Source organism: Fusarium tjaetaba (genome assembly GCF_013396195.1).
Source record: "Fusarium tjaetaba strain NRRL 66243 chromosome Unknown NRRL66243_c0000105, whole genome shotgun sequence".
NCBI classification, from domain to species: Eukaryota; Fungi; Ascomycota; class Sordariomycetes; order Hypocreales; family Nectriaceae; genus Fusarium; species Fusarium tjaetaba.
In genome coordinates, this window is record NW_023501301.1 from 44,062 (window position 1) to 71,420 (window position 27,359).

Genomic DNA, 27,359 nt, shown 5'->3' on the forward strand with positions numbered 1-27,359 from the left:
AACTCTGCCAATTGGCCGATATTGTCATTGTCCTCTTCTATGGGGATCGGATACATTGCCATATTCAATACGCGGCTCATCCTACTCGAGCAGGACCGCGAAGGCTTCGCAAGGTGCCAGTTTGGTCTCACCACCGTTTAACTCATCAAGTGTTCTTCCAGCAGAGCTGACCAGCACCGCTCGAATCTTGCCAGGCAAAGACCACGCAACTGTATCAGTCGTGAAGTTACATACGACGAGAGCAGTCTCTCCGCTGTCGGCCCTTCGTGAGTATGCAAAGACCTTCTCGTTGGTTTCGTCAACGAGTTGGAAGTTTCCATATGCAAATAGATCTAGGAACTCCTTTCGTCTCTGCAGAACTTTGCGATAGCAGCTATACACAGAGTTAGGGTCTGAAGTCTGTGATGCAGCGTTGATTTCCTTGTAGTTGTCGTTGACTCTCATCCAAGGCTTAGCATCAGCAGTAGTAAAGCCAGCGTTGGGGCTTGCGTCCCATTGCATCGGAGTTCGGGCATTGTCACGAGACTTCTTCTGATACTCAACCTTGTAGGAGTTTCGAGCCGCCTCATCATCGTTTTTGTGAAGACTATGTAGGATATCAGTGAAATGTGTTTAGTAGCTGCATTCTCCGACTTACTCCCAATGTCGAAGGCAGTCAAGGTCCTTATATTCTTCCAAACCCCAGTCCTTGGGGACATTGGTCATCCCAATCTCCTGTCCTTGGTAAATAAAAGGGGTGCCCGACTGGAAACCCAGGAAGATGGCCATAAGCTTCGCACTATCCACCCGATGCTTGGTGTCATCGTGAACAAAGCGGCTGACGGCCCGTGGTTGGTCATGGTTCTCTAAGTAAAGGGCATTCCAGCCTCCGTTGTCGTACATGAACTTCTGCCACTTGAGAGTGGTAGATTTGAGCTCAGAAAGGTCCCAGGATCTAGGTGTGAACTTGCCGCCAACACCATGATCAATATCCATCCTGCGAGTTGATCAGCGGCCGATACAATACCGATGTTGGAAACCTTGACTTACAACTCAAAGTGGAAAATCATGCTCAATTCTCCACGGTCACCACGGACAGCCTTAATCAACTCACGCTCATCGTGCACACAGGGCATCTCACCCACGCTGAAAGCATCGTACTCTTGCAGAATAGCACCAATCTCTTTGAGAAACTCGTGGCATCGGGGGCCACAAGCATAGAATTCATGACCACGAAGCACAGTCTTATCGGAGTCGGGAAATGCCTGGTCCTTACTGACAAAGTTGATGACATCCATGCGGAAACCATCGGTGCCTCTGTCGAGCCAGAAGCGCATGACATCGTGAACTTGTTTTCTGACTGCTGGGTTCTCCCAGTTAAGATCTGGCTGCTGCTTGCAGAATAGGCAGAGATAGTATTCATCTGTGGTTTCGTCGTACTCCCAGGCACTTCCTATACATTCGTCAGCTGGGACACTCGGAATTTAGAAGCCTTAGTGTACTCACCTTGGAAATGAGCGTCCCAGTTATTGGGAGGGTGTCTGTTTCCTTCGGAATCGTACTTTGCAGGCTTCCAGATGTACCAATCACGATAGGGGTTGTCCTTGGACTTTCGAGACTCCCTGAACCACTCATGCTGATCACTGGTATGATTCATGACCAGGTCGAGAACGAGCTTCATGCCTCGCTCATGGAGCTTGTCCTTGAGGACATCAACATCTGAGACATCACCATAGGGAGGGTCGATTGTGTAATAGTCGCTGATATCGTACCCCTAAGGTTTGTTAATATACAATGCAATATTGTTGGTTTTTCGAAACGGGAGAAAAAAGGTGGTAACACACCATATCAACCTGAGGGCTCTTGAAGATTGGTGAAAGCCATACGATATCAACCCCCAAGTCTTTGAGGTAATCAACTCGAGAGATAATGCCCTTCAGGTCTCCAACACCAGAGCCAGTGGAATCTTGGTAAGAAGCAGGGTACACTTGATACACCGAACTCTCTTTCCACCAGGCTCGCAGACTCTGATCCGTGCTACCCATGACTACAGAGAACTAGGTTGATGCTGGCTCTGGAGGGTGCTGCGGTGATATTGTCTGCAGCCTGTTAGTTCTATACACATGCACAAGGGCTCTCAGCACGTGAGACGGCCGCTCGTGATCAAACATCAACTCACGATAAACCAATTCAAGCCACTTTTCTTCCGCAGTACCGTGCACTTTCACGGTTGTATCGACAGCAGAACAAACCCGGTGTCATATACGGGACAAAGATGATATGCAACAGCGCCAATCCAGTAATGAGGCTCAAATCGAATACAGCTGGCGTCGAACTGCAGGGTATTATGTGCTGTCACACAGCGTCTTGTTGAGCCCTACTGTGAGACAGTTTTTACAGCGAGTCGACCAGTAGAACGACATCGGTAGTTGTCAATCTATTTAATAGGCTTCACGGAGTAATTCCCGGAGAGATTCTGCGGATCGATAGTGGTGACTGATCTGCCCCTCTCTCCAGGGTAAATTCTTCGGTGGTGAGTGAGATATTTACAGCCAACATGATACGAGATCGGCAACATCATGTTTTTGAAAAGGTTATGATGTGTTCTTATCAGGTTGGTTTGCTTGTACGGCGTGATGTGGAGCTCCATGTGGGAGACGGTTTACCATGAGTTGAGAAGGGTTGGTCGATGAAGTTCACGTGTAGATTATGACGGATCATGCATGCTACTTATTGTTAAGAGAAGAGCAGAATACCTGGACGTGGAAGATAGGACGGAAAGTATGCTCAACTCACACAACTGGATACTAGGCGGTAGGTCCAAGGAAGGAAGAAAATTCTCCAACATGATATTCGATTTCATTGTCGCCGACCAGCTTTCGTACCTAGTAGGTAGACTACCTACCCTATCCACCACGCCTAAATATTCATGGCCACACTACCTAGTACTAAGGTAATCTGCCGTTGTAGTATTCCTATGTAGGAAAACAAAAGCCACCTATCGTCCAAACTCGAAGCGTTGCGTTAACGATAAAGCATGGAGAGGCTGAAAAGGGCTATCCTTGGACTATAGTAACATCAGCATCCGTGTAACCCGTCTTAGCTGTTTTCAATTACAGCCATTGGATGCATCGGATGCAAAAACAAGGTCCGTCTACCATTGACCCGCAATGGGGAGCTGATGTATAGGATGTGGATGTGCTCTGGGAAACCAACACGACAATAATATGTAGTTACTGTACAGTACTATTGATGACGAGTAAGCGTGGCTGATCAAAGAACCGACGATATGTGCCGAATGATTGATTGCAGGAGGAATACGGATAGATGCGCTATAATATGGACAAGACCTATCAACGTTACAGTTCAGAGTACGCGAGTTCTCTCGTTTCACGATGTTGCTATAATTAAACTGGACTTCCCTCATCAGACCAATCATCCATACAGAGATGATAGAATCTGTTTGAGCCATGGAGCATTCCAACTTATTTCGTACCATAGACTGCATCACTTTAGTCGTCAGGGGTCGATTCGAGCAATTTACCATTGCTCACTGCATTCCAATTCCCAAGCCCAAAATACGAATGATGATTATACAGTGTAGGTATGTAGGTCGGTATAGTAGGTTTTCGAGTCACAGCAACCAACCCAACACTCTGGATAATGACAGTATCTGTTGCACAGAACTTAACGTTACAATCGACTCATGAAGGACCGACTATGGGATTATGGCACGTGAAATCTGTCTACAAGGGCAAATACCGATCCCAATAAAGACACGACAGCTGATTTGCGGAATACGAAAACCGACAAGACACTATCATCACAAACCCCGGTCCAATATTCTGTGCTCTCTAGGTAGTCCTTGCAGAGGTCTACCAACAAAAGAACCGTAGAAAAGAAACGGGAAAAAGCAAGCAGCGCCTTCAAGACCCTGAATGGGACCGGAGCATGGGTCTCGTTTGTTCTGTACATGGTTAGCATGTCATTTGGTATGTAGCTACTGCAGCCGGGATATTGAGATTCTTTCTTTGCGCACACAAAGGATATGATTTGGGCATTGTTTAATTGTGGATTATTTTGCGAGATGAGAAGATCCACGATATGATACAGGGCTTGTTTCTCTCTGCGTAGTCTCTGGCTGAAGATTGTCTTTGATTGTTACCTATGCAGCAGCATGTATGCAGCAAACTGGGATTTGCTATGACTTACAAGACAGCTGGAGCCAAAGCAAGTTCAGTTGGTGAACTAGTTAATTATGAGATTCAATAGACTATAGCGAGCGGCGAGCGTGTGGTACGTGCGATGCCATTTCCGTGTATATGAGATTGGATGACGCTACCTGAGATTAAGTATTTCCGTATCCGTACTGGTAGAGCAAATCAACACTGAGAGCTAGCTATCCAGAAGCTTAGGGCGTATGTATGCACATGGAATTTAAACAATAGGCGCTTTGCATTTGCATTTGCATTTGCATTTGCTTGGACTGAACGGGTCATGGACAAACCGGAGACACAGCATCTGCCATTCGCCTGCAAATATGCAACGGGAAGGCAGATTAATTGAAACGGCAAACCATCTACCTTCCTGACAAAAGAGAATTCATCTAGGTAAGGAAAAGTAACGTTTATTTAGACCTTGTCCTGATTGTACATATGAACAACAACAATATTGTCGATTGTGGCATTTGCTCCACCACAAACAGGGGACTCAGGTACACCTGAATCTTCCATTGAATCGGGCGTACCCAGTGAGTAAGGTAGGTACCTTATCCGTACCCTCCCTCAGTTGACCTGCCCTGACCTTGCTCATCACACTTTGAGGTCCCGTCGTTACCTTAGCTTAGGTGCCTTCCACAGGACAGGGACAGTGAGTACCTGAGTACCTAGTTTAGTGGACGCTGCCCCTGGAACCCAAGACACCTCAGAGACAGACGGCGTTGCTCTGCTTAAACTAGGTACCTGGTATCCATTGGATCCATGGGTAACACGCTAAGAACCAGTCTCTCTCGTCTTTCATCCCGCCCAGACACAGAGGGCAGACCCCGGTCGATCTCACCCGACTCTGCCCCGGGCGGACGAAGCTGGAGCGCCAACGACCAAAGCAGCCAGCATTGCGGAAAGTTAGTAGGTTCCCAGCCCATGAATGGATCTTTGGCGACCACGGGCTGGCTGAATGTCCTTGATGAACCACACCTACAGACACACACCAACAATATGGAAGTTATACTACGGTAGACAGACATACCTACCAACCTATTCATTCATCTCTCCATGACGAGGTAGTTACTTACACTGTATTGCACCTTGGCCTTACCTACAACCCACTCACTCACTCATTCATTCGTTCACCAGGCACGCTCTTTGTGACTTTGCCTGGACCTGATTGCCGTCACCCTTGAGCGTCCCTCTTGTCTTCTCATCCTCTGACCCGGACATCGCCAGGAACAGGGAGCTTCAACTCAGCCTCATACGCCTACCTCTTGTTTCCAGACATGACGTGAACTCACCTACCACATATTCGGTCTACTCCGTACCTTTACCTTTCTTTCCCTTGACCTCACATTGCCTTGCCTTGCCTTGCCTTGCCTATTACCTTCCTAGGATATCTCATCTCATCTCGATCTCTAAAATAAAACAACATACCTCACCTTTCCGCGTATGTCTCTAGCTACTGAGGATCTACCAATCTCACCCATCTTAGGAGCTTTGGAAGTCCGTTCATCCCCCCCCCGCTCACAGTCACGATTTGCAACCCCGAACCCGAACCCGTTTCTTACCCTTTCTACTTTACATACTGACTGGGCCCCTACCTGTGAACAAATCTGAACCAAATTGACGGGGTCTCAAGAGTCTGTTCTCTCGCTAACAAAGTTATCCACCGTGCCTGCTTATGCTTAGCTGCTCCGTGCCTGTCGTCTGTCCTGTCCTCATCCGGACCCTGCCCTACCCATATTATTCCCTATGGCCTAGGGCCCTACCATCAACGCCATCCACGCCCCGGCGACAATGACCAGGAATGAGCCCTTCAACCGCATCGGCTCGATCACGAGCTCTAGCAGAAGCAAAATCAGAGGTAGCAGTAACAGCAGAAGCAGAAGCAGAAGCAGAAGAAACAAAAGCAACAATGATGATAGTCCGAGCACCGCAAGCGCCGAAAGTAGTACATACTCTGCGGTCACCGTGAGGTCCTCGTCACCATCTCAATCGCAATCGCAATCGCCCTCACCCTCGACTGCCTCCACTACTCCCGCTCCCGCTTCCGCTTCTACTATCTCCACTCCCATTCCCACTCACTCGCCTACTCCCAATCCGGCACCCAACGTTGATGCTCTAACACCAACTCCATCATCCTCCGCCGCTGCTCCCGTTGCGACAGCTTCCCCTGCTGTTGCTGCTGCTACCACCTCTAATACCTCGACATTCTCCTCGACGCCTCGCCAGCTACCAACCCCTACTCCTTCTGCTCGCCCAAGCGCTGATGGCAATGCTTCATTGAGCAACCCGTGGTGAGTTTATAGTTGTGATTATGGTTCCGATAATATGCCGTCTCCCGTCTCCCGATCCCCTGCTGCCATCTCCCGCCCTGTCACCGTTCATCTCGCCTCCCGCCATCCAGCTAAACGCTTTCCCGCATCTCACAGGTCCTCCTCCAAGGATGAGCCTCAGCTCTCACCTACTGCTACAAACTTCGCCCCTCGCGCCGGCGCCAATGCTCATCCCAAAGACCGTCGCATGAGCGACCTCACCAACTATCGACGTGAGCTCGCCGTTCTCGAAACCTCCCGAGTCCCTCAGATCCACCAGATTCCGCCCACCGGCGGCGCGAGCCCTCAAATAGCGCCGTGGATGAACCAGCCCGGTTCCCCTTCGACCTCTTCCAACATGCCGACCACTTTCTTCAACGATTCGAGCGACAACCTCTCCCTCGCCTCCCAGCTTTCTCCGGGTCATCAGATCAGTAACCGCCAACCACATCAGCACCAGTATGCTTCTCATCCCTCGCAACACGATGCCCCCGAGGCTTCATATTTTGATGGCAGGCGCCCATCCGCTGCCAGTATCCTCACGGCGAGCAGTCAGGGCAGCAAAACCAGTATAACCAGAGGTGGTTTTCGCAAACTTCAGGGCTTCTTTGGCGAGGAATTCCCTGGGCGCGATAGCTCGGATGGCAGCCTACCCACTTCGCTCGCGGGCAAGGACCAGCGTGGACGCTCTTATAGTCACAGCCGCCCCACACATAGAGATCGCAACTATTCCAATGCCACGGATCACACTCGCGATGCATCGCCATCATCTTCCAGACCGAGAACTCCAGTTCCTGCACCAGAGGTGGTGCCTTTTCTATACCAGGACAACAGTGTACGTTCAACACCCCCCGCCTCTGTCTCATCGTCCTGAACCCTCGGTGAACCCCCCGGTCTGGTCAACGATCGACACATTCCTCTCCGAAATTATCCCTTGGTTTTGTTTTAGTGCCCAATTCGATCCAGCTGCCATCTCACTCACATAGCATTCTCAACAGCGTGCTGGCTTACTGACATCCATCTTATAGGACATCGCTCGATATGGCGAAGCTCCCGTCCGAGACATCATGACCGGACCCGATCGAGAGCGATATGTGGGTGACGGTTCTTCGCAAATTCCCCCAAAGACATCGTCATCCTCGAGGTCGGGTCATTCTATAGTTCACTTACCCGGGCATCACCGACACCATAAGAGTAATGATGATCCTCGGACACTGCGGCCAACAATGAGTAGGGACGATACAGCGATTGGCACGCAGATGTCGCGCGATCGTGGGGGCAGTAGCGCCATGTACTCAACCAAATCTAGAGGCCAAAGCCCGACACCAAGTACTAGAAGTGCAGGAATGACTTGGAGCACGAAATCCTCCCAAGTTGATGGACAGACCTCACCCGGTCACCATCATGGCAAACGCGGAATCTTTGGACGGCTTAGAAGGCATCACAAAGACAAAGATGACATTGCTAAACTTCGCGACTTACCTCAATCAACAAGATCTCTCCAGCCGAAGACCTCGAAGCCTGACTTGCACCGTCCAAGCGATGTATCGACGACTACATTGCCGTTTTCCGGGACCTTTGGCCCTGGGGAGACGAGCGATGTCCCTGATATGCGACCAATTCCAGGTCAACGTGGTGCAACTTTCAACAATAAGTTCCCTTTCGCCAAGAAGCAACGAACCCATCGGCCTCAAGACTATGTTGACGATGCAATTGGCCCGACAGATCGTAACGATCCTAACAACATATATCATCTCGATACCAACCTTAACGATATGGAGGGCATCCTAACGAAACCTCCTCCACTTACACCTATGGATACTAGCTTCGTTAACAATGTCGAGCCTGAGCGCCACGATTCCATTATCTCCAATGCACCAAAAGGCCGTTGGGATGCTCCCGACAGTTGGGCAGTGCGACGCAATACCGAGGATAACTCATACCATGGCCCTGAACCAGATGAGATTGGTAGCCCTCCTCGCCCAGAAGAGAAGGCATCACCATACTGCATTCGAATCTTTCGCTCAGATGGTACATTCTCTACACATTCCATGCCCCTGGACTCGAATGTCACGGATGTCATCTCCCAAGTTATTAAGAAGACTTATGTGGTTGACGGTTTGGAGAACTATCATATTATCATGAAGAAGCATGATCTTATCAGGGTTCTGACACCCCCTGAGAGACCTTTACTCATGCAGAAGCGGCTCCTGCAGCAAGTGGGTTATGAGGAAAAAGATAGAATCGAAGACCTCGGCCGCGAAGACAACAGTTACCTCTGCAGGTTCATGTTCTTGTCTGCCAGGGAGAGCGACTTCCATGCCAAAACAACCGACATGGGCCTGGCTCGGGCTCAGAAGCTCAATTACGTCGATCTTTCTGGTCGTAACCTCGTTACAATACCTATATCACTATACTCAAAGGCCATGGAGATTATCTCTCTTAACCTCTCGCGCAACCTCTCGCTCGACGTCCCGCGAGACTTTATACAGTCTTGTAAACATCTTCGAGACATCAAGTTTAACAACAACGAAGCTAGGAAACTACCGCCCAGTCTGAGTCGAGCAAACAGATTGACCTTTCTGGATGTTGCAAACAACCGGTTGGAGCAGTTGGAGCACGCCGAGCTCAACTCTCTTACAGGGATGCTGAAGATGAACCTGGCCAACAATCGGCTTAAACACTTGCCTTCTTACTTTGGAGCATACCAGTCACTTCGCTCTCTTAATATTTCTTCTAACTTCCTTGACAAGTTCCCGACTTTCTTGTGCAATCTACCAAGTTTGGTCGACCTGGATCTGAGTTTCAATGCAATTGCAACGATTCCCCACGAGATTGGCGGCCTGAAGAACTTGGAGAAATTGTTGATAACTAACAATAGACTGACGCACGCTGTACCAGCGTCATTTGGACAACTTGTCAGCCTACGCGAACTCGACATTAAGTACAATGGTATCTCGAGCATCGACATTATTTCGGAGCTCCCGAAGCTTGAGATTCTTTCCGCTGATCACAACTGCGTCTCTGCCTTTGTTGGACAGTTTGAGTCCCTTCGCCAACTCAAACTGAACTCGAATCCCCTCAACAAATTCGAGATTGTTGCCCCAGTTCCTACACTCAAGATATTGAACCTATCGAACGCTCAGCTTGCCAGTATTGACTCGTCGTTCGTCAACATGGTCAACCTCGAGCACCTGATCCTGGATAAAAATTACTTCGTTTCGTTGCCCCAAGAAATCGGTACCTTGAGCAGACTCGAGCATTTCAGTATCGCGAACAATTCCGTTGGAGAGCTGCCAGCCCAAATTGGTTGCTTGACTGAACTGAGAGTGCTCAATGTCCGAGGAAACAATATCTCCAAGCTGCCCATGGAGTTATGGTGGGCAAACCGACTGGAGACTTTCAACGCCTCTTCAAATGTTCTGGAGCACTTCCCCAAACCTGCTTCTAGAGCACCACGGATACCAGGAGAGGAATCGCAACCTGCGCCCCCTCCTGTCAATGGAAGAGCTGCACCACTCGGAACTCTTTCGGCCACAGCAAGCTCTGAAGAGTTGTCAGACGATCGAAGACCCAGTCAAAATTCGAGCACACTCCTTAGTGTCGGACCGTCTCCCCTTAACGCTGGCGACCGCAAGAGCTCTGTCGTGTCTGTCTATGGGAAGGGTGGCCGTAAGACCTCAGTTGTGTCTAGATCAGCGACTCCTTCGGCCCCTACGCAAACAGTCAACACCAGAAAGGATTCCGGGATGTCATCAAGGCTTAACAACACATTTGCTGGATCCCTTCGTAACCTTCACTTGGCCGACAACCGTCTGGACGACGATGTTTTTGATCAGATCACACTCCTTGCGGAGCTCCGAGTGCTCAACTTATCATACAACGACGAAATCAGCGACATGCCACAGAGATCGATCAAGAACTGGCCTCAACTAGTTGAGCTTTATTTATCCGGAAACGCTCTCACCACATTGCCTGCCGACGATCTAGAAGAGTCCAGTTTACTACAGGCACTTTATATCAACGGCAACAGGTTTACCAACTTGCCAGCCGACATCTCACGGGCCAAGAACCTTGCTGTTCTCGACTGTGGCAGTAACTACCTAAAATACAACATCTCCAACGTGCCCTATGATTGGAACTGGAATCTAAATCCGAACCTCAGATATCTGAATCTGTCTGGCAACAAGCGCTTGGAGATTAAGCAGACGAACACAGGTCCTCTTGGGCCTGGCGCCGTCAATCGTGAGGAGTACACGGACTTCAGCCGTCTGCTTAACTTGCGTATCCTGGGCCTGATGGATGTCACTCTCACTCAGCCCAGTATTCCTGATCAGAGTGAAGACAGACGTGTCCGTACATCTGGATCACTCGCTGGCCATCTGCCTTATGGTATGGCCGATACTCTTGGCAAGCACGAGCACTTGTCAACGGTCGATCTCGTGGTACCAAGATTCAACTCGTCAGAAACAGAGATGCTCTTGGGCTTGTTTGATGGACAAGCTTTGTCCAGCGGTGGATCCAAGATCGCTAAATACTTGCATGAAAACTTTGGTCACATTTTCGCTGGCGAACTGAAGCAGTTGAAGACACGATCGAACGAAACACCGGTTGATGCACTACGACGCTCGTTCCTCCAGCTCAACAAGGATTTGGTCACTATTGCTATCCAGCAATCCGAGGAGCGGCCATTGAAAACGCATAGGGGCTCTGGCCAGCCTGTAATACTTACCAAGGAAGACCTCAACTCAGGGGGTGTGGCAACTGTGGTTTATCTTCAAAGCACGGAACTATATGTTGCAAATGTCGGTGATGCACAGGCAATGGTAATCCAGACAGATGGTACTCATAAGATGCTGACCCGCAAGCATGATCCTGCCGAGCCCAACGAGAGATCGCGCATTCGCGAAGCTGGTGGATGGGTTTCTCGCAACGGCAGACTGAACGATCTACTCCAAGTTTCACGCGCCTTCGGATACGTTGACTTGATGCCGGCCGTACAAGCAGCACCCTATGTCAGCAACATGACTATCCGAGAGCAGGATGATATTATCCTGATTGCGACTGGCGAGCTCTGGGAGTACCTGTCACCTGGTCTAGTGACGGATATTGCGAGAGCTGAGAGACAAGATCTCATGCGAGCGGCCCAGAAGCTTCGTGACCTGGCTATCGCATACGGCGCCTCGGGCAAAATTATGGTCATGATGATTAGTGTTGCTGACCTAAAGCGACGGGTCGAGAGATCCAGACTCCATCGCGGTGCTAGTATGTCGCTTTATCCATCTGGTATTCCGGATGACGCCCAGGTTCTCAATACCAGGAGGGGCCGAAGGACCAAGGGCGATGTTCTCGATTCATCCCTAAACCGACTTGAGGCGGAGATCCCAGCGCCTACGGGTAACGTGTCGATTGTCTTCACCGATATCAAGAACTCGACAACACTCTGGGAGATGTACCCCAGCGCCATGCGATCAGCTATCAAACTCCACAACGAGGTTATGCGTCGACAGCTGAGACGAATTGGTGGCTACGAAGTCAAGACTGAAGGTGACGCTTTTATGGTCTCCTTCCCAACAGCCACGTCCGCATTGTTGTGGACGTTTGCAGTTCAGATGCAGCTTCTCGATGTGAGCTGGCCATCAGAAGTCCTGAACTCAGTGTCTTGCCAGCCTGTCTATGACAAGGATAACAGTCTCATCTTCAAAGGACTGTCGGTGCGGATGGGTATCCACTTTGGAGACTGCGTGAGTGAGACGGATCCAGTTACACGACGTATGGATTATTTCGGACCCATGGTGAACAAGGCGGCTCGAATCTCTGCGGTTGCAGACGGTGGGCAGATCACGGTCTCGACCGACTTCATCTCGGAGATACAGCGGTGCCTAGAGAATTATCAAGATACAGATCGCGGGAACGCTTCTGGCTCCGAGGATACCTTTGACGACGAGACATATGCTAGTGCCATTCGAAAGGATCTGAGATCCCTGACCTCTCAAGGCTTTGAGGTTAAGGAGATGGGCGAGAAGAAGTTAAAGGGTCTTGAAAACCCCGAGGTTGTGTACTCGCTCTACCCTCATGCATTGGCTGGACGTATCGAATTCCACCTGCAGCATGAGAGGAAGGAAGAAGGAGGCGGCGGCGGCGATAAGCCAGCCGTCCTTGCACCCGGGGCAGAGCTCAGTATCGATCCAGATGCAATTTGGACCCTTTGGAGAATCAGTTTGCGACTTGAGATGCTTTGCAGCTCTCTAGAGGGAAACGAGGCCCCAGGGCTACAACCACCAGAAACTGAACTGCTCGAGCGGATCAAGCAGCGTGGAGGAGAGGTTACAGATCGCTTCTTGTTGAACTTCTTGGAGCACCAAGTGAGCAGGATAGAGGTGAGTTCGAGCTGACCTACACATGAATGGAACCTAACTGACAACGCTAGACCTGTATATCGACATTGGCGATGCGCCACCTTGCTACTGGTGGTGGCCCTATTAAGGAACTAGAAGATCTCCAGGGTCCAATGACTGCAATCTTGGATATGTTCATGGCACAGAGGAAGGAACTTGAACGATACAGAAGGAAATATGGTGCGCTGCCAAGCCCCTCTAGTAGCGAGGACGAAGATGAAGACGAAGACGACGACGACGGCGACGATCCCGACACAGAGGAAGGGAGCGACACAGAGCAAGAGTTGTGATTGGTCTCAGACGATTGGTTTATTTGAACGTTACCCGAGCACTTATATATGCTATAATTACCCACGCGACACGAAGTACACGACAAGGGGAGGGTAAACAGAACGCTTTTTGCTTGCACGATTCAGGGATAGCAGGATGCGATGGGACTTTTGGATGGAAAACTTTGTCTTTTTGAGTAGGTGCTGGGGCTTGCTCTCTATATTCCAGACGCTTCGGTGCGAGGTGCTCAAGATGTGTTTGCGATCGGGTTGGGTTGGGTTGGGTGTTGTCGGGTTGGGGTTGGAAAAGACATTGGGTTCGAAGATGGCAGGGCACAGCACGGCACGGCAAGGCAGTACATGGCGTTGGGCTGTGGAGGAAGCAAGGAAATATTGATACTTGGCTGCTTTGTCTGCCAGGAGGCTCACATACTATACTTTGTTGCGCTCAGTGTAAATTGGGATGATGGGTTTTTGTCTTCTCAGGGGTTATGGGTGGCATCGAGGAGTCCACGCAGGCACGTATGCATTGTTTATACGATATGATAGGGCATTACAAAAACCAGACGATGTAGTATCAAATGGAACGGTCTCACACTCGCACTGACTGTTGTTGAATTGTGAAGGAAGCAGACATTTACTATCATGTGTCGCCTTGACGATCTGACTAACTGACACGCCTCAAGATTCGGATCCGGGGTGACATTCGAGGTCCAACCCACCAACCACCTGTATAGCCCCTGACCATTTTTCTGAGAGCAGCGACATTGGCGCCCAGTCCCAGTATTTTCTCACCACCGGTTGTTCCCTCTTCACTCTCATCTCCTGCTGCATGAGAGCCAGGCTTGAGAATCTCAACACCGTCGTAACCCGCGACAACTCCTATAACCTGCCAGCCACCCAACACCTTGCGTGGGTTCTCAGCGAGAGCATAGTCGAAGCGCTCCCAGAAACGCGGCCAATAAAGTTGATCTCCCTTTTCAGTCTTGTCAAAGACTAGAACAGGTGCCGTAGAATCAGGGTTGGATGTGATGGGGAAAGCGATGGGAAAACCAGATGGGTTCTGCCCAAACAAGGTCAGCCCCGTCATGCAACTCAAGACGTCGGCATGGACGTCTATGACGGGAGTAGGGTCATCGCGGGTGATGTAAGAGAGTTGTCGAAGTGCATCACCGCCAGGATAGTTAAGTGAAGAGAATAGGAGCATGGCAGTGCTGCCTGCGAAGCTGACGAGAACCGACAAGACGATAACAGCAGAGACGCCACGGTAGATGATGGATTTAGAGGCGCGAGAGAAGACGTAATTGGTGCCGAGAGCTGCAGCGGCAGTCAGAGACGGCACAACATAGAAGATAAAACGAGCTTCTTTATGAGGCTGAGCAGAATAAATGGCCACAAAGAGCAAGTTAGGGATCAGCAGTGCTTGGGTAGCCCTTGATGTGCCAGGCTGGAGTAGTGCATACACTGCCAAAGCTGGCACGAAAGGGTTGAGTAATAGCTTGGGAAGCGCTGAGGTGAAATAGTAATGCCAGGGAGAAACACCCCATTCTGACGAAGACCCAAGAATAGCATTGAAGTAGAAACCCCACAACTCGGGCCACAGGGGCTTCTGCCAGAAATACGAGTCAATGGGCACTGAAATAAGCAGTGAAGAGATGAATGAGCCGAGGAAAGTGAGAACCAAGGGGCCCAGACCGATACGACGCGTGAATAGGAGGTAGAGCCCTGTAGTGCTGAGAAGAACAGCGACTTCAGAGCGGAAGATGGCTGCTGCGATGACCAAGAGGGCGATGGCTTGTTTCTGACGAGCAGCAGAGAGATGAGGTGACGACTGGGGAAGTAGGAATGCCGAAGCAAGGGTAGCTAGTCACAGTGAGTTGGAGGTTCTAGCATCGATGGCGAATGAGATGACTTACTAAGGCAGAATGCATACATGTTTGGCAACGTCCGGGAAACATAGTAGTTGATATGGAACTGACTCGCCATAAACACCACCCACCAAGCGGAAACACCTGACCCATAAGCTCTCTTGAGAGAAGACTTGAACGTCAAGAGCGCAGCAACATTAGCAGCACCAAGGATTCCTCGAACTACAAGCTGTGCATGCTGAAAACCAACAAGAGCGACAATGGGCTGCCCTAATCCTGCGAGGAGCACAGCACCGAGGAAAGTACGGGGTACGGCGCCGGGAAAGGAGAAGTGGTCGTAAGTATGAGAGAGGCGCTCATATATATCCTGAGTGGGTGTTCCGTAGATGAGTATGTCGTGGGCTGCTTGTATATTGAAAGACTCCTCCACTTTTGTATAGGGGGACACAAGTAGATGAACGAGAGGGATGGTGATGAGCAGACATGTTAGGAAGATATCTGGGAGTGATCAGTATATCTTACTCTAACAGTGCCAAGGGGGAACGGTGTACCTGAAGTCTTCATGTTGGCTGATATAGAGCTCTCACTCTAGGCACTATGAGAGCTACTGTAGGTACCTTGGAGCTTGGTCGTATCTCGAAGAGCTTGGTCGTATCTCGAAATGCTTGGTTTTCAAGCAAAAGGCTAAAAGATCTGAAAGATGCGAGATGTCGCCGGATCAAGGAAGTCTCACCATATCAAAGCAACCGCTATTAAAAAAAAGGAAATATACTTTATTACAATTCTTCTTTACAACATGAGGGAGTGAGTAAGTGAGTGAATGAATGAGTTACCCATGAGCTTATTACCTCTTTAGGGGTCCTCGGATCGGTCTAACAAATCACCCGCCACAGAACTCTCCTTCCTCCAAGGTTGCATTGACCGTTCAAGCCACAATTGCAAGAGGTACGTACCTCGAACTGCAAGTCCGTGAGAAGGACGGAGGTCCTACCTTAGGTACACATCATCGCTATACCTCAGTTGCAACCAAGATCACGATTCTCAACCCTTTTTGACCTTCAGCGTCGTCGCCCAAAATGTGGTTCTTTGGCAGTTTCCTCTACGGTAGCAATCCTCCTATTCTCCTTATTCAGAGCGCAGCAGCTAATAAAGATCCCAGTTTGTATTCTACTCATCAACGCCGTCGCTGTCCTTTCCGAAGATCGTTTTCTCGCGCGCAGTACGAATTCCTCCCTCCCTGCTCAAGCGAGTCTATACAGCCCCGCGAATTTCATATCTGACCTCATCTCCCAGTCAATCTCTCTCCCGCTTCTTACGACCCTGCGTTCGGCACTGGGCCCGATGCCAGCGTCAAAGCCAAGATCATCAATCTCATCGCGAGTGTCCGAACCATCATGAGGAGTACGTTCAACGCACAAACTCGCAACCGCGCAAACATAACGAGCTACTACTGCGCCTTTTACAACACGAGGAACTAACGTAGCAACAGTGCCACTTATCTTTGTCAATTCCGTCATCATCCTTTATGAGCTCATACTTGGTTGATTAGCGGAGTGGCCACATACAAGGCGCAGCTGTAAAAAGAGGACACGGTAGACTTTTCTAGGCATCAATGGAGTCCGGCTAATCTTGGAACTGGAGTTTTTGTCGTTGATATGAATTACGGGAGGCCATGCGTGGGAGTACTACTCTTTGATATGAATACGATACGGAACGAGGCGTGACGAGATGCGGAACCCTCTTCATGATATAGTAGTGAATGTAATCTTATTGCATACATGTAATGCTGAACTGAACATGCACATAATGTTTCGGACGTCATCTCCTCAGTTCGCTCATAGGCGACTTATCTTGTTCGAAATATACCCAAATAGCTCAATGTATAAAGGCCTGTCTGAGCCTAAGAGGGCTTCCAAACAGGACCTCCAAGCACCTATGTATAATACAACTGCCACGCTATGGGTGGCCTTGTTCGGCTCTCAGTCAACATTTATCGACCAAGCAACCCCGTTCGAGCAGTAATAACCAAGCTTGCCTTCTGCTCCATGCATCCATCCATGTTCCATCTTCTACTTGGTACCTTCTGTAATTAGGCCTTCTTGCCTTCACATAATGCAGGCTATGGCAAACCTGTTTCCCCTGAGACTAAGGACAACAAAATGCCAGAGACCCGAATGCTGAATGCTTTTGAGGAACACCGTCGCCGTATTATGCTCTTATCTCATGCAGTGAGTGCTTCATTCCAAGCGCATGGGTATCCTGCCATCCACTAACACCCCCTGGCCACAAAGATGTAATATATTTCAAGTTTCCTCTTCCCATATGTAGAGGTGATAGGTATGTGCCTTCATGTTGGAATTACGAAAGTAAATTCGTGCTCTTTTTACGTCCCAAGCTGAAGCTTAGGCGATCTTTGAGCTTGTCGTGTTTATCGCCTGCATCGCCGTTAGGCGTATCAGGCGTTTGCCCAGTCGATTTGTCTTTGTGGAAAAGCGAGAAACTTCTCCTCGACATAGACTTGCTGCCGCGTTTGGTTCGGTCGAGTATTCCGTTGCTCTGAGGTGTTCCGTTTTCTTTCTTTCTTGCTTCCTCTTCTTGTGCTGCAGACTTCTTGCTAGCCTCCAACACTTTGGCTAGTTCATCGTTCTCATTTCGTCGTGCCTGTATTGCTTTGTAATTGTCTTCTCTTCGTTTCTTCTCGTCAACCTTGGCCTGTTTCTCTCGCTCCTTTTCCGCAAGTTTCTCGGCCTTCTCAGCAGCTTCGCGCTCCTTCTTCTCTCTTTTCTTGTCCTCTTTCGACTTGGCTTCTTCTTTCTGCGTAATGACACGAGTCAGGCCATTTGTTGCAGCTGCAGCGGCTGCTGGGGGCGCAGGATCCGGGTGGGGAGCTGAAGGCATGGCTGGTGCCGTACTAGCATGGGCAAGATTTGCCATCGACTCGTGATGCGTCAGGGGCGACATGGGCTGCGTTGCTTGTCGTCTTAGAGGCGCCGTATCTGATTTTTCCCCGTTCTCCTGAGCCAGATTGGCTGCTTCGCTAGCGAGTTTTACCTCCTCCATGCCCTCCTTTTCTTGCTCCTCTCGCACTTTCTCGAATGTTGTTTCCTGGTAGAACAGAACGTACGCGGTTGCCATCCCTGGCTTGTCACCGAAGAAGTTGCGGACAAAATTCTTGTCCACCGGCTCAACCATCTCGTCGTCAAACAGGATCCACCCCCTGCCCGGCACCTTGATGATGGACACGTAGTGACCATGGTAGGCATTACCACCAATGTGGACCACTACCGCATACAGCTCATAGAGGCGATCCGGGTCTTCGGCGTTATCTGTCGTGTTGAACATCCGCAAGTGGTATGGATATACGACCCTGTGAAAGAGCTTTTGCAAGCGACTGTAATCTTCGGTATACTTGAACCGCTTCAAGTGGAGCGTCAAGATCTTGGGTAACCGCTTCACCTTCATTCGCTTCTCGGCCTCCTGAAGGCCACCACAATGGTCGCAATGGAACTTGTTTCTCTCACAGAGCATCTCCTCGGCTGAAAACTTCCTTAAGCAAGATGTCACTGATGAATGCTCTTCCAAATCAATGGACAAATCAAGAAATGTCTCATCGCGCTGAGAAGCAGTCTCGCAAGTCAAGCACTTGGTTTCTGATGTGAGAACGCCCTCAAAAATGTCATGGACCCATCCTGTTGCCGGGGAACTTGACCCAGCTGCATGGTTTACCATGGCAGATCCAAGAGCGTGTCCCACTGAAGTTGCCAGGCCATCAATGCCGTCAGCTGGCGCCTGCAACTGCATCTGGCGAGCTGTGCTCTCAACGCTGTTGATGACATCATTCAGCACCAAGCCATAAAACTCATGAGCGTCCTGGTGCATTGAGTTTCGGAACATCTCATTGTCGCGCTTGAATATCTCGAGGAATCGTTGGGGACTGAGGACTCCTGTGTGGGTGTTGCTTTCCAGCAACGCCAGGAAAATGTCCTTAAGTCCAGTAAACGTGCATTCATTCATGCCATAAGAAGTGGCATTCTCTCGTGCCAATTCCAGGATAGGCCCTTTGATCATGGCTTGTTTCTTCTTGTATTCGGGTGTATCAGGTTTGTCTTCAGGTCGAACGCCAACCTGTCCAGGCAACTGCTGATTCATGGCCTGTCGTTGCTTGATCACCTGGGATGTACTTAGGCCCTTTTGTTTCGGCAGGGTCTCGACAGGGTCAGTGGGTGGAGGTCTGATAGTGATGGGAACCTTTGGTCGGCTGCCGTTTGTCTCCGAGGGCATGATCGGGGGGTAATTGACAACGTTGTTCCTGAAGGATTCGGAATAAAACAGAGCCTGAACGATCGAGTTACAGTAGCTACACAAAGTCAGCATCGTAATTTGGCTGTATGATGCCTCACCCAATTCGTACCATGTGTTCCCAAACTATTTTCACGTTAGCCTAGTTCTTGCGTGGTAACGTATCGACGATGATGAAAAGTAGCAATAACTCGAGCGGGAGTAGGTAGGACTCGACGTACATTCTCGAGGCCGAAAAAGCGATCGGCGCCGTCATCTCGAAGGGGCGCTGCATTCTGGAGCATCTTCTCGAGCGGCGTGAGGTCGAGCACGGGCTCTTCCTTCTTCTTCGCGACAACATCTTGCTTGTTGGGTGTAGTGGTCGTGGCCTATGAACCGAAAGCGAGAGGGATTTTGTCAGTCATGAGAAGTAATCTTGGCGCAACTTAGAGTGAGCGAGAGGAGATGGGGTTGGGACAGTCCAGGGCAGAAACGGAACAGGGAGCGAGTCCAAGACATACAGTGCCAGAACCCTTTATTTTGTTGAAAAAGCCGGCCATCGCGATGTCGTGATCTCTTCGGTTGGAGCAAAGCAATTCAGTCGGAAAGCCGTTGATGGGTAAGCCGATCGAGGGACGTTATCAAGGCCGACCGGCACGCAACAGCTGCGCAGCAGCAGCACTCAGCGAAGACGATCGCAATTGGGACAAGTAACCATTCGCGAATGGCTTCGTATTTTCTGAAATGGCCAAAGAGTCGCACCGAACGGGAAGAATGAGAAATCGCAAGCCAAGTCGGTTTTAGAGTTGCCGAGTTGTGAGCGAGGACGGTTTATGGCGCTGGTGTTGGCTGCTGGGCGTCCTGGGGAAAGCGAGGCGTGGGTATGTGGCGTGGATGCGATAGCGCCGGAGGGAACTACTTGCGGTGATCTAAAAGCCGAACCGGAGAAAAGAGACAATCGATGGTCTTGGCTAGAGAGAATCAGACATAGGTCGTTACCAAGCGAATTCAAAGGCACTTTGAGATGGATGCAAAAGAGAGGTGTCAAGTTGCTAAAGCTGCAAGAGAGAAAAGGCAAGCAACACAGCTACCAACTGCAGGAAGACTGACTGACTGACTACCTTACCTACCTACCTTAGGTAGAACCACAGGCGCAGTCGAGGCAGGTAGGGATGAAGGGTGGCGGGAGGATGTCCTAGTACAGGAGAGGTCGAGTCCGGGGGAAGTAATAGCGGAGGAGGAGTGACCTGGACCCAGGTCAGGTTCAAGAAGGAGAAGGATGGATCAGTGGCCTCGTGGTTGGACGGTGCCGTGCCCCAACATGGTAGGTGCTGTAAGCTTGTGAGGTCCTACCTACTACAAGTACCTAACTTATGATATCGATTGGATATTTTGGCTAAGGTATGTGTCTCTTTGCAGTATTTCACTTTTCAACGGCGCTGGACCATGTATAAAATGGACAGTACGTAACGGTCTCCTGGGCAAAAGAAGTCATGATGAGATTAGAGCCTAAATAAGCCGACTATCGGTACGTACAGAACCCGTTGACAAAGCCCACCCGGATATTTCCTCTTTGGCGCACAATTATTCGACAATGGTTGGATTGAGTGATCGATACCTCCAGCAACCTTCTACAGCCGGAACTGTTGCCGTCTCGACTCTCCTCTCCTGCATCGAGCTACGAAAAGGGCCCAGCTCGCGCAAACCCCAGTTTGCCTAGACCACCGGAGCCCCCAAATGGCCCCCTCCAACTCACTAGGCCGTCATGATGGTGCCTCGCGTGTGGGTCCCCCAGAAAATACCATCTCAGAATCAGAGCTAGAAACGGAGCGCGTTAACTCGATTGCTGTGTCCTTGTTGGATCATAAGGTAGGTAGAGACAGACACCGCTCTCGGGGTTTCAGTTTGTGCTTGTCCGAAGAGCTGGTAGCCTACCGCTGCCAAGTGTTTTTGATCACATAAGATGACATCTACGCCTTTGCTCTCTAAAGTGGCTAAACGACATCATTGTTGAGGAGGGTCCTGCTCAGGTTTACGTTTACTGGGGTCCAAGGTCTGGCTGAAGATTAAACGTGGTGTGGACGGTTGATAGACGCCAGACAGTGGCCCCATGTCTGGGATCCATTGGCTGTTACGGTAGAGCCAAACGCTACCACTAAGAAACAATGACATGGATATGGAGTTTGGAACAAGCTTCGGATTGACCACTGAGAGAGACCGAAGCGAATATGAGTGAGAATTGGATAATGAATCCAATATATAAAAAGTGCCACGACGGACGGGTTCCTTCAAGGAAGGTACAAAAGGGAATTGCTTCGATGGATTTGAGTTGATAGCCCCAATGGAAGCTGCGATCCAAGTTCTGGTATGTCTGACCCTTTGGTTTGACTGGAGGTGTAATTCGTCAGGCAGGTCCTTCAGGTTCCATCGGAGGAGCATCGACCTTGTCTCCAGCACCCCCTCCCATCCAATCTTTGAAATCGTTAACGGCAAGACCGATGCAAATGATAGTTACCTGCTTCTGAATCAGCAAATAAACTTCTTCCACGATAACTACAGAAAGCGAAAATTCTCCATCTTCTTCCCATCTGACATCGATGGTCAACATCTAAATAGCCCACGTCGGCATTGATCACCGAAAACTCCCTCGCACATGTTCCCGGTACGTTCTGCACTAACATTTTACCCCAACGGTTTTTGTGATTCGAGACCACTGTTACGATTCGAGGGGATATAATAGCACAGGTACGAAAAATGTGTTAACTACCTTTAGCCGCAACCGACGACCAGTTCTAAACTCTAGCGTGTGTACTCCGTATTCGAGTCTCGACATGCTAACGTCAATCTAACCACCAACTTATACTGTTGCTGCAGATGCGGTAAATAACGAAGAGCGCCACAACTCTTCGGCTGCAAAGCCCCCCGCCAGGATAACCTGCCAAAATCCTGGTACCACGAGAGATCGTTGCCCTTTCATTAGTATCGCTTTTAGCCGACCTGAAGACGACGACTCCCAGTTTCTGACTGGAGGCTGAAAATGGTAGACTAGAGCTTTCAGCACTCTGCCACAACCGGACAACCAGGGAGACCAGCCACCGCCAAGTCGGATACATTTCTTGGATTCTGTGTTGCTGACTGAAGTAACATTCGCCTCACTGGAATATCCTTGGCCAACCCTCTAGATTGGACGCCATCCGATATGTCTGTCTTGTTCCTGAGGTGGGCTGGGCTGGGCTAACTAGTTAGACTGTGACCCCCCCTCCAAGATGTCATGTCTAGGTGGTCTTGGATTTCTGGCACAGCATTTCCGTTTGGTAGAAATGTATGTCTTGTCTGTAAAGATATCTCACCATGCAAAGCTACGCGCTCTGTATTTGGAGCATTAATCACAGGCGCTCCCTCTTGTCATCCTCCATGGCCAGAGCAAAAAGCGATGCAAGGCCAGATTTACTCCCTCGTCGAACCCCTGCTCCTTGGCATTGTTAAACAACGAATATGGAAGCTGACTGACAAATGATTAGTTCTCTGGCTCCTCTGGATTCCAACACGTTTGTCATTTATGAAGATAATTTCAGCATTGAGCATGGCTACTAAATACAGCTTCACTGTGTTTTTGATCCGATCACCTCCACCATGAGTATTCCATAACTCATCGACATTGATGCTCACCAACTTAAGGCAACCCCTCATTCGAGGCGTTAGTTTGACTCGGATTGTGGGGTTGCCATGCGGCACATCCCCCGTACCCACCCTGCAACTGAACTGTCACCAATCACTAGATCACTCGTTCACAACCGCGGTGACGGTATCCTATCAGTTTGGTCTGCCTCCCATCCTGATCGCCATCAGTCGGCCCGTTACTGTTGTTATGCCTTCTTATGCTTTGAATAGGCACATATGCTGGAAATAGCAAAACAGCAAATGATCTCCTGACTGTAACCATCCAATCCAAGGGACATGACAGCTTGTGTTGGCAGGTTGGCTAGGAACTTAGGTACGGACCTATAGTCCTTATTTATGTGCGGATATCCGGGCTACTCACGTGCGTCGGTCCCGGAAACGTTGCTGAATATTGTTAGCTGTCTTGGATATTGGCTCATCTCACCGCTGTTGGTTGACTGACTGACTGATAACCAGAACAATCAATCCCTCGGCATACCATCTTTTCCGACCCCCGAGGAGTTTCGTCTAAATGGACATTCTTCTCCAGTTTACATCAATCGTTGAAGCCAGTGTTGCCAGTTCATCCTGACTGTGTCAGTTCCTCAATGCTGATCCAATCTTTTAGGTAGCAGTGAGGGAATATAGAATATCGGCGAACCATTGCTAGGCAGCTAGGCCTACGGCTAGTGATGATGCCACCCAAACTGCACCTACACCAAGGGGAGAAGTGTTCTGGAACAAGCGTCAGTTCCACTAGCTCTCTGTAGTTTCGTAACCAGCCGCGCATCACATTGCATCAACGCACGCAAACCTCGCCGTTTCCCACAGTGTCCACCCATCTCGATCATGTACCATGACGGCATTATGTGCCTGTTTGGGCAAAGTACTCGATCCGCTTCACCACCTACTGAGTAATACTGGTACCTATATACTCTCATACACAGAGCCTCTCACTGAAGCTCCGATGTTGAATGGAGCCAATGTCAAATAAAGTTGTTAAGCGCTGGATTTGATATGAGTTCTGATTTCATGGCATTAGTGTTAACATCCATCCTTCTAAACTGAAGTATTGCATTAGTGCCTTGTAAGTTATCAGGAGATGGATGCTGGTATTACACCAGACCCTCTTTTGTCAGCTCGCTCATGTTTCCATACAATCATCAACTAAAAATGTGAGCAGCACAGCCAGTTTTCGTTATATCATATAGATCACATAGCAGAGGACCATGTGCTGTCTTATTGTGAGTAACGTAAAAGAACCCGAGTTCACGAGGTTCTTAGCGATTATCACTTTGCCTGGCTGCAAACTTTAATGTGTGCTCTAGATCGTCCATGCAAGAAACTAACGGATTGACGTGCAAATCCCTCTTACGGATCGTATTAGACCAAGCGTAGCATGCTTCCGTTAACACTATACTTACTGTGCATAGCTGCTCGAGACCCAAGTCATATTCAGACAAGGATGGCTGCTGATAAGCTGTGTGCTCCCAGGGTCCAGGCAGGCTGTTCCACATAGATCCGATCATCCCGATGGTAAATATCACTCAGTCTGTTGCTTGGGATCCAGCACTCTCGTAGGAATGGTTTGTTTATTGGCCTATCAACATTGTCTCTTGCCCCCAATCCACTGGAACGAACAGAAAACGAATACACACCAAAAAGTCCCTGACAACTATGGCACAAGCGACTCATATGCACTTGCAAGAAGAGCCGATATAGCCTACTCCTGCTTCTGGGCTGGGGGTGGAGCACCGCCAGTGGTAGGAAGACCCATAAAGATCTTGAAGTAGTCCTTCATGCGTCGTTAGTAAACAAGCCTGAAGGTATATCCAACCGCCATCGAGATTGCGCAGGAGTACTTACATAGATCATCCACTGAAGTCCAGTCAGAGTACCGATCATGACAATTCTCACGGGGAGACCATTCCATAGGCCACTGAAACCAATGTCCTTGTATATTCTGCTCATGGCGCCGCCGAAAGCCTCACCGGGTTGACGGTTGGAATTCAACTTGCTGACCATAACATCGGCAGGGTGGGAGACGATGGCGCATAAGATACCGGCCAGGTAACCACCAGTAAAGGAGACACCAGTCTGTGCAGCCTTACTATAGTCACTCTTTTGCCCGGGCAGACGATCATAGATCATCTCAACAATGGTTTCAAACGAGGCAAACTTCATCATTGTATAGGGGATTTGGCGACCCCATAGCGGATATAAGCCTTTGTATAGGCCAGCGACACCTTCCTTGCCTGTGATGGCGCTGATACCTTGAACTGTCCCGGTGTAGGGGTTAGGGATCGAGCCTTGCATACGGACCTTGACGGCCTCGAAGGGGCAGAGAGCAAGATCAGCGAGGAATTCAGCAGAGGCAGAGGCTGCAAGATAAAGACCAGTTTTGTACTTATGTGCGGCCTCGGGACCAGCCATATCAGAGTACGTTTTCTTGAAATATTCGTACCAACCATACTTGAAGGCGCCTTGGGCAGAGTAGCCAAAGAGGGTTGGACTCCAACCCGTGAAGATACCACGAACGCCTTCAGCGCGATAGATCTTGCCCCATGCCTGAAAGTTACTGGTGTAGAGTTTTGAGTCAACTTGTCGGCGGGTTTTCACAAGATCCAAGGGAGTTACGGCAGCGTGAGTGAGGCCCTGATTCTGATGAGTACAGTTTCTTTATGCTGGAAATTGGTAGACGGGGAAATATTCCTCGGCTGAACACTCCAAGATGTTCACTTACACAGGCCATCAGACCACCAAAGGTGCATGCGGCATAGTACTTTCCAGAGTATAGCTCGATCTTTCCGGCCTTGGCTTGAGCTTTTGCGCTCGCCTTTTCAAATTCGGCTGTCGCCTCGGCGCTCAGCTCCTTGGCTTTGCCCTTTGCATCTTGTATGACGGAGGAGTAAGCGGGAAAGAGCTCAAGGCGAGCCTCATAAGGAGTACGGGGCTTTACTGAGAGGGGACTATAGACCGTTCCCTGGAGGACGTCCTTGGGTGGGTGCAACGGGGACATTATAGCAGTCCGGTACAGGCGGTGATGCTCTACCAGTCTAGCATGTTAGTGATAGTCGTGTAAGTCAAGGGTGGAGCTGATCCATTGATGCTCTAAGCACGAGGACCGCGTAGAATGAATGCAGTGATAAACAAGGGGAGACAAAGAAAAGGCGCAGATGTAGGTGCACGAAATATGATCTGCCCGATGTAGCCGGCTGTTGATACAATGCGACTCGGGGGAAACGGTTGCTGCTGTTAAACGCACCTGAGATGACCTTTCAGCTCCAAGGAGAGAGCTTAATCCACAAACTATTACAGTGTAATAGGTATCGAGAGAATACCGCAGGATGATTTATAGGTAGGTAGGTATGAGAGAAAGAAATCAGGAAACGTCCAAGAAAGGTTGGTGTAGTACCTTATCTTGCGGAGTTAAGGTGGTATGCGACTTCCAATTCCGTGAGTAACGGGGAGGATGACGCTCGTACCTCCCAGCAGCAGGCACATTTGAGTGGGTGATGACATCACGCTTATCACATCTACCTTCTATCTTAGATGGGCTTTTCTCATATCATATTGGGGACACCTGACTGGTTCTATCTCACCAATGCGATGCAATTCATTCTGTCAAGATTGGTTTCCACCATAGATCAACAACCATATGCTTCGCATTTGATATACAATTCCACTTAACTCAGATGGATCTCTGTTGAACGCTAATTAAGAACTCTAGCGGGATGATCCACGGCCTGCAGATGGGGCTTGTTCCCGGAGCTATGGAGATACATATCCGTAGTAGCTAGAGCTCTGTTGCCATTGAATCCGATGTGTGATTTATTTCGACACTAGATACAAAATACATGGGATGATAGAATAAATGAGGCATAATCCCGCTAATATCCGTCATATTCCTGTCATCTCGAACCAAGCATGTTCAATTATTGAGCATCAAACAAGCTACTCATGCCCCTAGTTTTGAATAAAATGGTTATAGTAGCACCAGAGATAGAGTCTCTTGGCTGATAGAGAAGTGTTTGTCGATTCACCATTGAAATGACCAATGCCATGATGCTAACAAAAAAGCTCCCATTTTTCCCTCTCTGCCCCACCATAACCACTAGAGCATTTTGCGTGACCCCAATACGTAGGTGACTGACCATATAGAATCCTGCCCCGCGATCGCTTCAACTCACCAACCTTTCAACTTGAACCAACTTGTGCACCAATCGCTGCCAAACTCTTTTCCCGAATAGTTTAGAATAGCTATTGTAAATAAAATGGCTACTACTACCACCACCACCACCACCACCACCACCACCACAACATCGGGTGCGACACGGCCCTTGGTTACAAAGTGGTCTTCTCGATATCGTGGGGTATGGAC

The 27,359-nt window shown here is 49.5% G+C and overlaps 6 protein-coding genes across 6 annotated transcripts; 2 read left to right on the plus strand and 4 right to left on the minus strand.

Moving 5' to 3' along the window:
* Positions 1-81: 81 nt before the first annotated feature.
* Positions 82-2,024, minus strand: FTJAE_5463 (trehalose-6-phosphate hydrolase; the record flags this gene model as incomplete). The annotated part of the gene is made up of 5 exons (XM_037351973.1): positions 82-586; positions 638-976; positions 1,030-1,432; positions 1,486-1,753; positions 1,824-2,024. 5 exons carry the CDS (start codon positions 2,022-2,024, stop codon positions 82-84), a joined length of 1,716 nt encoding a protein of 571 aa, XP_037207455.1.
* Positions 2,025-5,987: 3,963 nt separating this feature from the next.
* Positions 5,988-13,193, plus strand: FTJAE_5464 (adenylate cyclase; the record flags this gene model as incomplete). The annotated part of the gene is made up of 4 exons (XM_037351974.1): positions 5,988-6,487; positions 6,623-7,340; positions 7,534-12,885; positions 12,936-13,193. 4 exons carry the CDS (start codon positions 5,988-5,990, stop codon positions 13,191-13,193), a joined length of 6,828 nt encoding a protein of 2,275 aa, XP_037207456.1.
* Positions 13,194-13,839: 646 nt separating this feature from the next.
* Positions 13,840-15,604, minus strand: FTJAE_5465 (ECM39-like protein; the record flags this gene model as incomplete). Its single annotated transcript, XM_037351975.1, has 3 exons — positions 13,840-15,035; positions 15,089-15,538; positions 15,592-15,604. The coding sequence occupies 3 exons, from the start codon at positions 15,602-15,604 to the stop codon at positions 13,840-13,842; spliced, it is 1,659 nt and encodes a 552-aa protein (XP_037207457.1).
* Positions 15,605-16,116: 512 nt separating this feature from the next.
* FTJAE_5466 (YOS1 subunit of the Yip1p-Yif1p Complex required for transport between the ER and the Gol) lies at positions 16,117-16,518 on the plus strand (the record flags this gene model as incomplete). The annotated part of the gene is made up of 2 exons (XM_037351976.1): positions 16,117-16,198; positions 16,334-16,518. The coding sequence occupies 2 exons, from the start codon at positions 16,117-16,119 to the stop codon at positions 16,516-16,518; spliced, it is 267 nt and encodes an 88-aa protein (XP_037207458.1).
* Positions 16,519-17,398: 880 nt separating this feature from the next.
* On the minus strand, positions 17,399-19,878 carry FTJAE_5467 (ubiquitin thiolesterase; the record flags this gene model as incomplete). The annotated part of the gene is made up of 4 exons (XM_037351977.1): positions 17,399-19,397; positions 19,452-19,465; positions 19,561-19,707; positions 19,840-19,878. 4 exons carry the CDS (start codon positions 19,876-19,878, stop codon positions 17,399-17,401), a joined length of 2,199 nt encoding a protein of 732 aa, XP_037207459.1.
* A 4,823-nt stretch (positions 19,879-24,701) lies between these two features.
* Positions 24,702-25,997, minus strand: FTJAE_5468 (phosphate transport mitochondrial; the record flags this gene model as incomplete). The annotated part of the gene is made up of 3 exons (XM_037351978.1): positions 24,702-24,773; positions 24,845-25,639; positions 25,722-25,997. 3 exons carry the CDS (start codon positions 25,995-25,997, stop codon positions 24,702-24,704), a joined length of 1,143 nt encoding a protein of 380 aa, XP_037207460.1.
* Positions 25,998-27,359: the final 1,362 nt, after the last annotated feature.